The 13,717-nt window shown below is 34.8% G+C and overlaps 1 protein-coding gene across 12 annotated transcripts in view; it reads right to left on the reverse strand.

The window, feature by feature from the left end:
* Positions 1-13,717, reverse strand: part of LOC121878544 (pyruvate dehydrogenase phosphatase regulatory subunit, mitochondrial-like) — a 103,276-nt gene that overhangs the window by 23,143 nt on the left and 66,416 nt on the right. For all 12 annotated transcript variants that reach the window (XM_042384842.1, XM_042384844.1, XM_042384834.1 and 9 more), the window contains 3 exons: positions 7,703-7,845; positions 2,619-2,701; positions 1,496-1,677 (listed from right to left, as the gene is read on the reverse strand). In XM_042384842.1, coding sequence (XP_042240776.1) covers positions 1,496-1,677; positions 2,619-2,701; positions 7,703-7,845 — 408 coding nt within the window. The remainder of the gene's footprint in view (positions 1-1,495; positions 1,678-2,618; positions 2,702-7,702; positions 7,846-13,717) is intronic.

Here is a 13,717-nt window from a genome sequence, read left to right on the forward strand (position 1 = left end):
AATCTAAAGAATAGATTGATTGAATCACTGTTTTATTTTTTAACTGTAAATTTATCTATGAAGATAATGAGTGTACTGTATAAAACATTAAGTAGGCAGCATTTATGGTTACCTATCCGAGTATAACTAATAATACAATACTGTATGGTCATGCTACTTTTATCTTAATTTTTCCATCAAACACTAATCAATCAGTGTTGTGACCAACTTCTTGTTGTGACACACTTTTATATTGTCACTCATACAGTTTGTCAGCTATACTCACATCATGTCATCCATTGTAGGGATCAAGTCAAGGTTACATGCAGTAGACCCCATGATAAGGCAATAAACACGGAGGATGATAAAGCATTCTCTTATGAACCATATTATTCCTCACATTCATGCCTAGTTTTCTGGCTACCATTCTGAGGGACAATACAGCTTGGAGGATTCTGACATTGTTGTGAACCCGAGCCACCAAAACATACTCTGCACTATGTCGTGATCATCTGATAACGTTGTAACCTCTTATGTCAAATAAAGTAAAATTTAATTGAGTAAATTGTTTCGGGAATTTATTTAAAAAGCAATGACATCCTTCCCTTGACCTTATTGAGAAATGGGAGAGCTTGATAGTTGAACTGTGAGGGTGCTTGTTTGAGTGTGTGTGTAGGGAGGGAGGGTGGCGATGGCTGGACAGCGTACCGTCGTCCAGTAAGGGTGGGCAGACTTTACCCCATTCACCTTGATTGAAGTGAGAACTTTCATCTGAAACTGTACGAATCAAAACTGAAATCATAGCAAATAAATGAACTCCTGTGTTGTCCATGATCCCAGCCAACCGACATCGAAGCAAGAAGCGATTTACATAGAAAATTAACTACTCTATTGCAAAACATTCAATACACAGTAAAATCTTGGTCATCCAGCATGGAAGGTGCCAGTTCATCAAATATGATGGTTAACAGAATTATTCTTACCAAGAGAGTAAAATACAGGTATATGACTCACTACTCCAGTATAAGTACCAGTTAAGTACTTTTGTTTCTGGAAGGTTTTATGCACTCTAATCTTAGAGTTTCATTTAATTCAATATAGGTATTCACTTGGTGTCTATATCATCAATCAAAAAGAAGATTTAATAATCCTTACAACCAAAACTCTGCTGTACTGGACATGTGTGCTGGCGGATATAAACAATGGTCGTTACAAAACAAAAGGTGACATAGTAGTGGCAGATTATTAAGCCCTTTGCAGCACCAACAGACTATTGTACATTCTATCTTATTTAATAAAGTACACTTCACCCCAATAGTTACATACATCAATGCACTATAAAATGTATTACCTTAGTTAAATGCTGATCACCTCCTCAGTAATATGTAACAACAAACCACTGGTGTTTTCCAACTTAAAAAATAACTTATTTTCCCACTAGTTTCTCTGAGTTTATTGAAGAGTACATTATCTCCTGATTAACATATACGTATCAACAATCTGTCTTAGAACTTACTGAAGTGTTCATCATCTCCTTTCAAAGATTCCCTCCAGTTGTGAGGAATGCCATTCTCAAATGCTGGCTTGGCCTCGTGCTCGAAGCCTCCCACAATATACTGCTGGTTGCGTGTGAGGCAAAACGTGTGTGAATCGTAATCTCGAACAACTGGTAGCTCCTCTAATGCCTCCAATACTGGCCTGAAAATTCATAAGAGGTCAGTCAGGTACATAATTAAGGATCACTCCGGTCATAGAGGCACACAGGATGAACATACAAAAGTCAGGTACACAGTGAAGTTACAGTCAGTACAGTTTATGGTAATAAAGGAGTTTCATCCCTTATCTATTTACAGTACTATGATATCCACTTGCAAAACTACCATCTATAAATGCTTTTAAATCAAGGCAAACTACAGTAAAACCTTGTTGGGGCGGATATTGCTTAAGCCGGACGAAATTATTTCCCCCCCCCCCCAAAATAATCCATAAAATAAAATATCTGTACTGTAATTAAAAAAGAAAAAAAAATTTGGACAAAATTTGTCCTCAGATGACATGTCCGCAAAATTTCAAGGGACCAAGGCGTCAGCAAGCGGGACACAGGTGACCAAGAATTATCATTTGTTGTTTTGGGGAATATTATTTCATTCGCTCCAGTAATGATACACTGTTTCTTATTATATTATTGTGGGTAAATGCATGGTTTACATAATTTGTTTATCACTGTGCCCATCACCACTTTCAAATTAGACAACAAGATATGTATTTCTCCTATACCTATTTTAATGGTATGCCTGGCAATAGGACTAAGTGAGTGATCACTAGTTAGAGCGTTGTCTGCTCTTTTAATTCTCCTCCCTCCCTGCCATATTTCACTGGATTTACTGTTATTTTTAGTGTTTACTGTTATAATCGTGCTTAATATTAATCAATCATGGCATTGTAGCCAGGTTAAACTCATTACTGTAACCACCATAATACTGGGCCAAGCTGTGGTGTTATGGTTGTTTTTCAACTCATATTTTTGGGTAGATATACATAACATCAAAATTAGCGAGGTTTCAATGTACAATGATAGAAGCATTCATAAACTAATGACATTCATTCAGAAATATTCACAAAATTCTGATGTTTCTTACTTTGTATGCAAATAGAAGTGCTCAGCTGGAAAAACTGGAATGCGGACTTTTGGTGAACTCTTTTCTCCCAACTTGCGAGCCCACTGTGAGGATATAACCATGTACAAAGGTTACATAAATATAATACTCTTTGATGTCAATAATTCATTGATTAATTCCGTATATGCTACAGACAAACTGCATAATCTGGCAATTCACGAAACAATTAAATTCTCTAAGTAAAATAGTTAAATCAATGTTTCAATCGAGTTTTGTTAGGTTATAACCTAATGTAACCTAACTAATGTAACGTTACATTATATTTGTTAGAATTAAACCTTTCATATGCAGACTGTTGGTTTATTCACGTCTGTCAATTTCATAACCTTTGTCAATCATTTCTGTTAGCATGAAAGAACAGTTATTTTAGAATGTCATTCGATATGTGTTCTGTCATTCGGTTATGAAATATGTCAAATAGGTATATAACAATGTCTCAACGTATATGTGAAAAGGTGTACTGTATTGCAAAAAAGATAACTCAGGGATAACAATTCACAACTATTTTACATTATGGATTGTATTTTTTGTATCTCTCCTACTGTACTGTACAAGTACAGTGTATTCTGTTGTATACTATACTAAATACCCAGTAAATTACAAAACAAAAAGGTCCATCCCCCAGTTCTAATGCCTACACACTGACACTTTTCCTACTATAAAAAAAGATAATGAAATTCCCTGGTAGACCAAATCCACACCTTCACCATATGCATGATGTACACCCATTTTTTTTATTCAATGGAAGTCAATACACAAATGAGGTTTAGGACATTGAACTTAATCAACATTGATTGACTGATCAGGTGGCATAAATCTTACTGCCAAAAAAAAGAGAGGAAATATCCAATATACTGCGCATCAAAACAATGTATATACCGTAATATCTCTGTTAGCAGGAATCCCTCAAACCCGAAACTCTCTGATAGCCGGAATTCAAATTTTCTCAGAAAATCATTCCCAAAGCCAGAATTTTCCGGAAAATTTTCTCGATACAGTAGGGTCGGGATATATCTCGAGATAGGGTCCAAGGACAAAAGCAAGTTTGCGGATGACACCAAAATAGGGCGGCAGATTAATTCAGGGCAGGATGCAAATGCATTACAGGAGGTCTAAATAAACTGCAGGGGTGGTCTGAAAAATGGCAAATGAAATTCAACACCAGCAAGTGCAGAGTACTTAATATTGGAAGAACAAATACTGACAATGTATAAAGCCTAAACAACATCAACCTAGAGAAGTCGACTTGTGAAAGAGACCTAGGGGTACTTGTAAGCCCAGACCTACGGCCTAGAAAACAGTGCGTTAATGTTCGAAATAAGGTAAACAGAGTATTGGGTTTTATATCTAGAAGCGTAAGCAATAAGAGTGCACAGGTCTTATTGCAACTATATCTTGCGCTAGTCAGGCCCCACCTCGATTATGCGGTTCAGTTCTGGTGCCCTTATTATAGAATGGATATCAATTCACTAGAGTCGGTGCAGCGAAGAATGACGAAAATAATTCCGGGACTTAGAAACCTTCCACATCAGGATAGGTTAAAGAAACTTAACTTGCATTCCCTAGAAAGACGAAAAGTGTGGGGAGATATGATAGAAGTATTTAAGTGGGTGAAAGGAATCAATAAAGGGGATATAGATAAAGTTCTTATAATATCCGAGCAGGATAGGACTCGGAGCAACGGATTTAAGTTGGATAAGTTTAGGTTTCGAAGGGAGATAGGAAGAAACTGGTTCACAAATAGGGTGGTGGACAAGTGGAACAAGCTTAGCAACTTTGTAGTAAGTGCTGGAACTCTGGAAAGTTTCAAAAGGAGGCTAGATAGATTCATGGATAATAGAGAGTGGTAGTAACTCTCGACAGGAGCTGCCATGCACAGGCCAACCGGCCTATTGCAGACTCCTTATTTTCTTATGTTCTTATTTTCTTATGTAAGGATGTTCACTATACAGTAGTCCCTCGGTTAACGAACACAATTCGTTCCAGAAGGTTCGTTAACTGAAACCATTGTTTCAATGGGTTTTTGGTTAATTGGTTCCAGCTCACCGAAAATTACCTTAAGTAAAAATAAAAAATGCAGTAAAGTACACTTACTTTGAGGTGTGTATGTAGAAGGCTCCTGGATGATGATGCTGATGTCAATTTGAAGTGGGAGGTGGAGAAGGGAAAAGAGAAGGAAGTGGGGGTGGAGGAGAAGGGAGAGGAGAAGGCATTGGGGTGGAAGAGAAGTCGCCCCATGCCGCCATTTCACCCATAAAATATTAGTTCACTTGGTGTAATTCCAGATTATTTTCTTTAAATCAACACTGCACTGCATTATATATTGTCAATATGTAAAATAAATTTCAGAATGACCAATAATTTGACTGGAAACAGAAGAAAAGCGTTTATGTTGAAGAGTCTCAAACAAGATGTTCCTTCCTCTGAACCGATAAACAAACTGATGCCAAGCTTGGTGTGTTGAGTGGCCGTTTGGCGCGCAAAAAACTAGTTTCCTGTACTTCAGTTATGTTCAATAATTGTTAAAATGGCTAAAAAATTTAAAATAAAACTTTTAAAATGATTGAATAGTACAACCTTCTTGATATTTACTAAAATGGTAACGAATTTAAGCCCTAGAACTGCTTACTGTATTGGCGGACTAATACTACAGCTGGTGAGCAGCCAAATGCAAGCGAAAATATGTTGGGAAAAATTCGTAAGGAATTCATAAACCAAAATTTTTTCTTTAACCAAAGTGAAGAATCCTATGGAAGGTAATTGCTAACCGAAATTTCGTTAACCGAGGCGTTCGTTAACTGAGGGATCACTTTATACTAAATTGCAATATATAAATACAGGTAATCAATGGGGAAAATGGGGTTAGGTTCGGGAGGCCAAAAAAAGTGACTAAACTTGACATAAAATGGCACAGTCTAAAGTTAGCAGAATATAAATTGCATTGCTGCAACCCTTGCAAGACAGTGAATAATTTGAATAAAGACATCATATATTTTGCACAAGAGATAAAAAATTTAGTCATTTGTACTAAAATGTACTAATGCTAGAATTTGTATGTGTATTGCAAACTATAGCATGTTTCATATTCAAACTAATCACTATCTTACAAGAATCCCAGCAATGTTAATTATATTCTCCCATGTCAGTTCAGTGACATTTTAAAAGAGAAAAACTTAGTCACTCTTAAGGACAGATAAATATATAAGCACTAGACCTTGGCATCAACTGTCAAACATATCACCTCACCCGCCCCCCCCCACCCCCCCATCTTGCCAGCCAGGGTTTAGTGGTTTTAGGCTAAAAGGTTTTATCTTATATAATATCACAGACTAAAGTTAGGAGAATATAATATTCAAAATGATCATCATATTGTAAGAATTCCATCAATGTAAATTATATTCTGGTCCAGTAATTTGTATGAATTTTATGAGCTAAAACAAATATCTTCAGTTAATAAAAAAAAAAAATATTCTTCACGACACTATCTGTCAATCAAAGTACCCCAACTTGCCTCCCCCCTCTTCCAACCGAGCCAGATGGTCGGTCGGTCGGTCCCAACCCTACCCCCCACCCTCCACCTTCCCTCCCTACCAGAGAAATGTTGGGTGAAAAAACTAGATTTTTAACTTTTAGTAATAAATAATACCTCAGACTAAAGTTAGGGTAATATAATTGACATTTCTGGATTCCTTGCAGGTCAGGGAATATTTTGAATGTAAACGTCATATATTTTGCACAAAAGATAAAATATTTGCTTTGTGTAAACCAAATTATTACATTAGATCTAAAATTTGTATGTCTAAAGCAAAATCCATGATGTTTATATTCAAAATGATCATCATATTGTAAGAATTCCAGCAATGTAAATTATATTCTGGCTGGGTAATTTGTATGAATTTTATGAGCTAAAACATATATCTTCATTAAATAAACAAAGAAATATTCTTCAAGGACACTATCTGTCAATCAAAATACTCGGCCCTAGCTGGGTCGGTCCCTCCCTCCCTCCCCCCACCCCCCACCTTCCCTCCCTACCAGAGAAGCTTTGGGAGAAAATAGTAATTTACATTTTTAGTAATAAATAATAACTCAGACTAAGTTAGGATAATATAATTGACATTTCTGGATTCCTTGCAGGTCAGGGAATATTTTGAATGTAAACTTCATATATTTTGCACAAAAGATAAAATACTTGCTTTGTGTAAACCAAATTAGTACATTAGATCTAAAATTTGTATGTCTAATGCAAAATCCATGATGTTTATATTCAAAATGATCATCATATTGTAAGAATTCCAGCAATGTAAATTATATTCTGGCCGGGTAATTTGTATGAATTTTATGAACTAAATTAAAAAAAAAAAAATTATACTTCACGCGTATATGAGTACCCTAGATGCACCGCGGAAAGTGAAAGTCCGGTTCTGGCAAGGTACCGCGTAAATGAGAAATCGCGGAAAGTGAAACCATGTAAAGCGGGGTAATACTGTATATATATATATATACAGTATATATATTTCATTAGCCCAATAAACAGGCGGACTTCTACATCAACACCTCAACCCGCCAGGATTCGAACCCACGGCCCACGAGCCCATGACTGTGACCGGGGAACGCTAACCGCTGGACCACCAGGATACTAAAAGCAGTCCTAGACTCTGTTCACGGCGCCTGAAATAAAATAAAATATCGCTATATATAAGAAAATGTCGATAATTTTGGTAGCCCATGATATAAATTTTTTTTTTATATAAAGTCGTTATATATCCTGACCCTACTGTACCCGGAAAATTCCGGGGATGGATGAGTTTTTTCCAGGTTTAAGAGATGAAAATCAGGCGCATTTTCTGTAACTTCCGAGAAAATTTTTCCGTTACCCGGAGAATTCCGGGAAATTCCGGGGTCGAGGGATTTTTTCCGGCTTTGAGAGTCATCTCGGTACCCGGGAATATCTCATTCCCGGAATTGCTCTGCACTAATTGTTCCAGTTAATGGGGATGTCACTGTAATTTGTATGCACTGTACTATAACGTAATATAACTTACCATTCCAGAAGTGTTGACAAAATATTCACAATGGATGGTACCCTGGGAGGTTTCAATATATGTGACTCTTGGGACAATCTGTGAGTGTGGTACTTCATCTGTCACTATACGTTCTACAGAGCAGTTTTCCACATATAAGGCACCTGAAAAAATCATATTGACTCATGTTTTCTCTTTATTATTAAGACAATCACCATAAAAAAAATTAAGATAATGAACAATATTCAACCAAAGGACAAATGTCAAAAAACAGTTAAATTGTAGAGTACAAATATTTGATAAATGGTAAATACTGCAGCACATTTCTGATTTTCACTTCAGGCTTCTTTTCTTGTGTTACTGTTGGTTCTGATCATAAAATGGATTAACACTTGAAACAAGACCTGACCCATGTGATACAGAGTTTCTGCCTGCCAGTATGCCTCACATTCACATTCCTACACATCTACCTGTAATCCTGTGTGCACACTCATTTCATCAATAGATTATCCCTGTGCATCTCTACTCAGCCACAATTTGTGCTAATCACTCTTTATTTATGGCTTTGTGACACTTAAAAGTGCATTATGTGTGTACTAGTGGGAATGCAGACGTGACTGTATTTTAGACTTCTTGCCTCTAGAGGACAACCATTGCTTCCAATTCACCCTTTTAAACAATCATGAAGGGGAGGAATGTAAGACTATAAGATCAGTTATTGGGGCAGTCTGTTCTAAATGCCAAACGTGAGTTGCACAACCAGAGCTATTTGGCTATAGGCTTAGCATCGAAATAGGATTTAATGACCAACTATCTATTTTCCTCATCAACCTACAAACCCAGCTAAACCCTTTAGTACATTCCCATATATATACAGGTGCTCCCCGACTTACGACGGGGTTTGGAACCCAAATCCAGGTCGTAAGTCTGACATAGATTAAAAAAAAAAAAAAAAAAAAAAAAAAAATTTCAATTAAAAAAAAAAAAAATCTACAATGAAATACAGCACACTAAAAGTAATAAATAATGAGGAATGGATACAGTACAGTAAAAGCAATAAATAATGAAGAATGGATACAGTGTGACTGAGCACTTACCTTAAATGTAGTCAGCTGAATGCACACAGGGCCCCCATAATTTTCTATTTACAGGATACATGGAGACTATATTAATTGGATGAAGCAGAAGAGGAGACAGGGCTGGGTGGGTCATCAATGTTGCTTTCTTCAGACAGGTTTATGTGCTGTGGAAACTTGCTGGTTGAAGGTATTGGATCATCTTGAGGGAGTAAAGAGGCAGCACTAGTGGGGCATGAGGAGACAGCACTGGGGGACTTCTTGAAATAGATGTCCAATTTAGACTGCACAGTTTGCTTTTTCTTTTCATTATAAATCTCCCTGTAACAAGCAAGTGACTCTTGGACCATTCTGTCAACTTTGGCATAACGCTCATAATTTTGATCCATGCCATCAAACATTTGCATTCCTTTATTAATTGTAGCAAATGCCTCTGCCATATGTTTCACTGAAAACCTTTTGGGGGGTGCAGGTTCTTCTTCTACATTTTGTCTCTCTTCTTCCTCTGCAATTTTCTGTGCATCTAATTCAATAAGATCCTTGTTACTGAGCTCTTCTGCTACACTTTCAACCAACTGTTCAACATCTTCATTATCAATTTCTAACTCCAACTGTTTACATAACTCCACTATCTTGTTACTAATATCCGAAATAACTTCATTTTCATTAACTCCTTTAAAACTGTATGTCCGCTCAGGCATGCGCTTCCACAAGAATCCAGTCTCATCCACATTGAATATTTGCTCAGGAAAATAATTCCCTTCCACAATCACTTCATCTAACTCCTCCTTAAGAGCTTCGGCAGCACCAACATCGGCACTAGCTGCCTCTCCACTCACCTTAACATTGTGAGTTTATTAAATCTATCAAACCACCCATGACTTCCTGTAAAGGTTTGATCACATTCATCTCCTGCCTGCTCCTTCAGGCTTTGGAACAGGCTTCTTGCTTTAGCCTGTATGGTTAGAAGGCTTAAGGGTACACGCTTCTGTATCTGGTCTTCTATCCATATCACCAATAATTTTTCCATATTGTGAATAGGACCTTGTCTTTTCTTTGATATTATAGTTCCCTTTATAGGTGTTGTTCCTTTCACTACATCACGAATACGTTCCTTGTCCTTCAGAATAGTGGATATAGTCGAGTGTGAGAAACCTAGGTCGTGTGAGATTGTTGCTACTGTTTTTCCATTCCCATGCTGTGTTATTATCTTCATTTTCATCTCAAAAGTAATTGCCTGTCTCCTTTTCTTTGGAACACCACCAGCACTCTCACTTTTATGCTTTCCAGTCATTATAAAGTCAATTAAATACGATAATAACGAAAGTTCACAGCACGATCAGTATAAGATACGATAGCCAAACACCAACTAAGCGCTCCACTGGGTAGACGCACATGAAGCCAGGCAGCCCATATATATATATATATATATATATATATATATATATATATATATATATATATATATATATATATATATATATATATATATATATATATATATATATATATATATATATATATATATATATATATATATATATATATATATATATATATATATATATATATATATATATATATATATATATATATATATATATATATATATATATATATATATATATATATATATATATATATATATATATATATATATATATATACAGTGGCCTCGGTTTAACGAACTCAATCCGTTCCAGAAGGTTGGTTAGTTAACTTAAAACCATTGTTCAATGGGTTTTTGGGTAGTGGTTCAGCTCACGAAAATTTCCTAAATTCAACAAAAATGGTGAAAAGTTCACTTACTTTGAGGTGGGTATGTAGAAGGCTCCTGGATGATGATGATGATGATGGGATTTAGAATTTTTAGCTCTCTGGTTTAATTCAAGATTATTTTCTTTAAATCAGCTGCACTGCATTATATATTGTCAATATATAAAATATGTTTCAAAATGACCAATAATTTGCTTGGAAACACAGAAAAAAAGCGTTTAGTTGAAGAGTCTCAAGCAAGATGTTACCTCCGAGTGAAAACAGAGACTGGCCTGTTTGCTGTGTGTAAAAAGCTGGATGACATGATAAACTAGTCTACTTTACCTTCAATTTTGTTCAATAATTGTTAAAATGACTAAAATTGAATATTAAACTTAAAATTATTGAATAGTATAAACTTCTTGATATTTACACAAAAATAGTAAGGAATTTAAGCCCTAGAACCGATTAATGTATTGGCGGACTGATACTAAAGCTGGTTGCCCTGTCAATTATAGCGAAAACATGTTAGTCGGTTCGTAAGAAGTTAGATTAGCGAATTTTTTTAGATTAACCGAATTGAAAGATCCTTATGGAAGGCAGTTAGATTAATCGAAATTACGTTAACCGAGGTGTTAGATTAAGCGAGGTCAATATATATGTATATATATATATGTATATATATATATATATATATATATATATATATATATATATATATATATATATATATATATATATATATATATATATATATATACAGTTACCCCTTAGCGGTCAATTGAACCCAGAGGGTCGCGTTAAGTGAAAACTTAGATAGAATAACAGAACATAGTTAATTCCAATAGAACCCAGCCGACCCCCCAAACTCACTTTTGACTGACAAATAACTATCATAGTAAATAACATCTTAATTTTATGATGATGGTACATACACAATTAATACTTAAGAGAAATAAGAAATGCAGTCGCCAGAGTTAATGTCCCATTCAAATAATGGACTCATCTCCCCTCTTCTCACACTACACTCACTGACTCTTCCCTCTGAAAATTTTTTGGGGAAAACCAGGTGTAGTAATAAATAATTCCTCAAACTAAAGTTAGGATAATATAATTTGACATTGCTGGATTCATGTAAGACCAGGAATATTTGAATATAAATGTCATATATTTTTCACAAAGATAACATATTTACTCAGAATAAACTTTACATCTAAAATTTATGTCTAATGCAAAATCTATGATGTTTATATTCCAAATGATCAGCAAATTGTAAGAATTCCAGCAATGTAAATTATATTCTGGCGGATAATTTGTATGAATTTTATGAGCTAAACAAATATCTTCAGTTAATAAAAAAAAATATTCTTCGACACTATCTGTCAATCAAAATTACCCCACCTTGCCTTCCCCCTCTTCCAACCCGCATGGTCAGTCCCAACCCTCCCCACCCCCCACCAATCCTCCATTCAAGAGTTTTTAACATTTAGTATTAAATAATACCTCAGATTAAGTTAGGATAATATAATTGACATTGCTGGATTCCTTGTAAGACCAGGAATATTTTGAATATAAATGTCTATATATTTGGACAAAAGATAACATAATTACATATATATATATATATATATATATATATATATATATATATATATATATATATATATATATATATATATATATATATAATATATATATATATATATAATATATATATATATATAATATATATATATATAATATATATTTATATATATTATATATATACAGTTGTACCCCACTTAATGCGGTCAATTGAACCCAGAGGGTCCCGCGTTAAGTGAAAACGCGTTAAGTGAATAACAGAACATATGGGATTAATTCCAATAGAACCCAGCCCGACCCCCAAACTCCACTTTTTGACGACAAATAACTATGTTGTAGTAAAAATAACATCTTAATTTTATGATGGTACATGCACACAATTAATACTTAAGAGAAATAGAGAAATACAGTCGCCAAGTTAATGTCCATTCAAATAATGGACTCAACTCCCTCCCCCTCTTCTCACACTACACTCACTGGCTCTTCCCTCTGAGAAATTTTTGGGGGAAAACCAGGTATAGTAATAAATAATTCCTCAAACTAAAGTTAGGATAATATAATTGACATTGCTGGATTCCTTGTAAGACCAGGAATATTTTGAATATAAATGTCATATATTTTGGACAAAAGATAACATAATTACCTAGAGAACAATTTTTATCTAAAAATTGTATGTTTAATGCAAAATATATGTTGTTTATATTCAAAATGATCACCAAATTATAAGAATTCCAGCAATGTAAATTATATTCTGACCGGGTAATTTGTATGAATTTTATGAGCTAAAACAAATATCTTCAGTTAATAAAAAAAAAAATAATTCTTCAAGGGGTAACAGATGGTCGGTCGGTCGGTCCCTCCCTCCCCCCCACCCCCCACCAACCATCCCAAGGAGATGTGTGGGATAACCACTAAATTTTAATAAATAATACCTCAAACTAAAGTTAGGATAATATAATTGACATTGCTGGATTCCTTGTAAGACCAGGAATATTTTGAATATAAATGTCATATATTTTGGACAAAAGATAACATAATTACCTAGAGAACAATTTTTATCTAAAAATTGTATGTTTAATGCAAAATATATGTTGTTTATATTCAAAATGATCACCAAATTATAAGAATTCCAGCAATGTAAATTATATTCTGGCTGGGTAATTTGTATGAATTTTATGAGCTAAAACAGGCAGTCAGGCAGGGTGGCGGGTGGGGGGTGGTGCGAATCTAAAAATAGCTCTCGAGCCGGACACTCACCGCGTATATGATGAAAAATGCCGCGTTAAGTGAAAGTTCAGCTTTGGCAAGGCACCGCGTATATGCGAAAACGCGTTAAGTGAAAGCGCGTTAAGCGGGGTAATACTGTATATATATATATATATATATATATATATATATATATATATATATATATATATATATATATATATATATATATATATATATATATATATATATATATATATATATTTATTTGTCAGTGGCCCAAGGTTAAAAATGCTTTGAAAACCTTTGATCTAGATGTATGATAGTTATTTTGTGGGTCCCTTTTTTTCTGACCTGACCTGTCTAGTCACGTCACCACCCTTCTCTTAAGCTCCTCTACGTGTGTGTTGGTGTG

This window comes from Homarus americanus, unplaced genomic scaffold, assembly GCF_018991925.1.
Source record: "Homarus americanus isolate GMGI-L3 unplaced genomic scaffold, GMGI_Hamer_2.0 scaffold41027, whole genome shotgun sequence".
Classification (NCBI taxonomy): Eukaryota; Metazoa; Arthropoda; class Malacostraca; order Decapoda; family Nephropidae; genus Homarus; species Homarus americanus.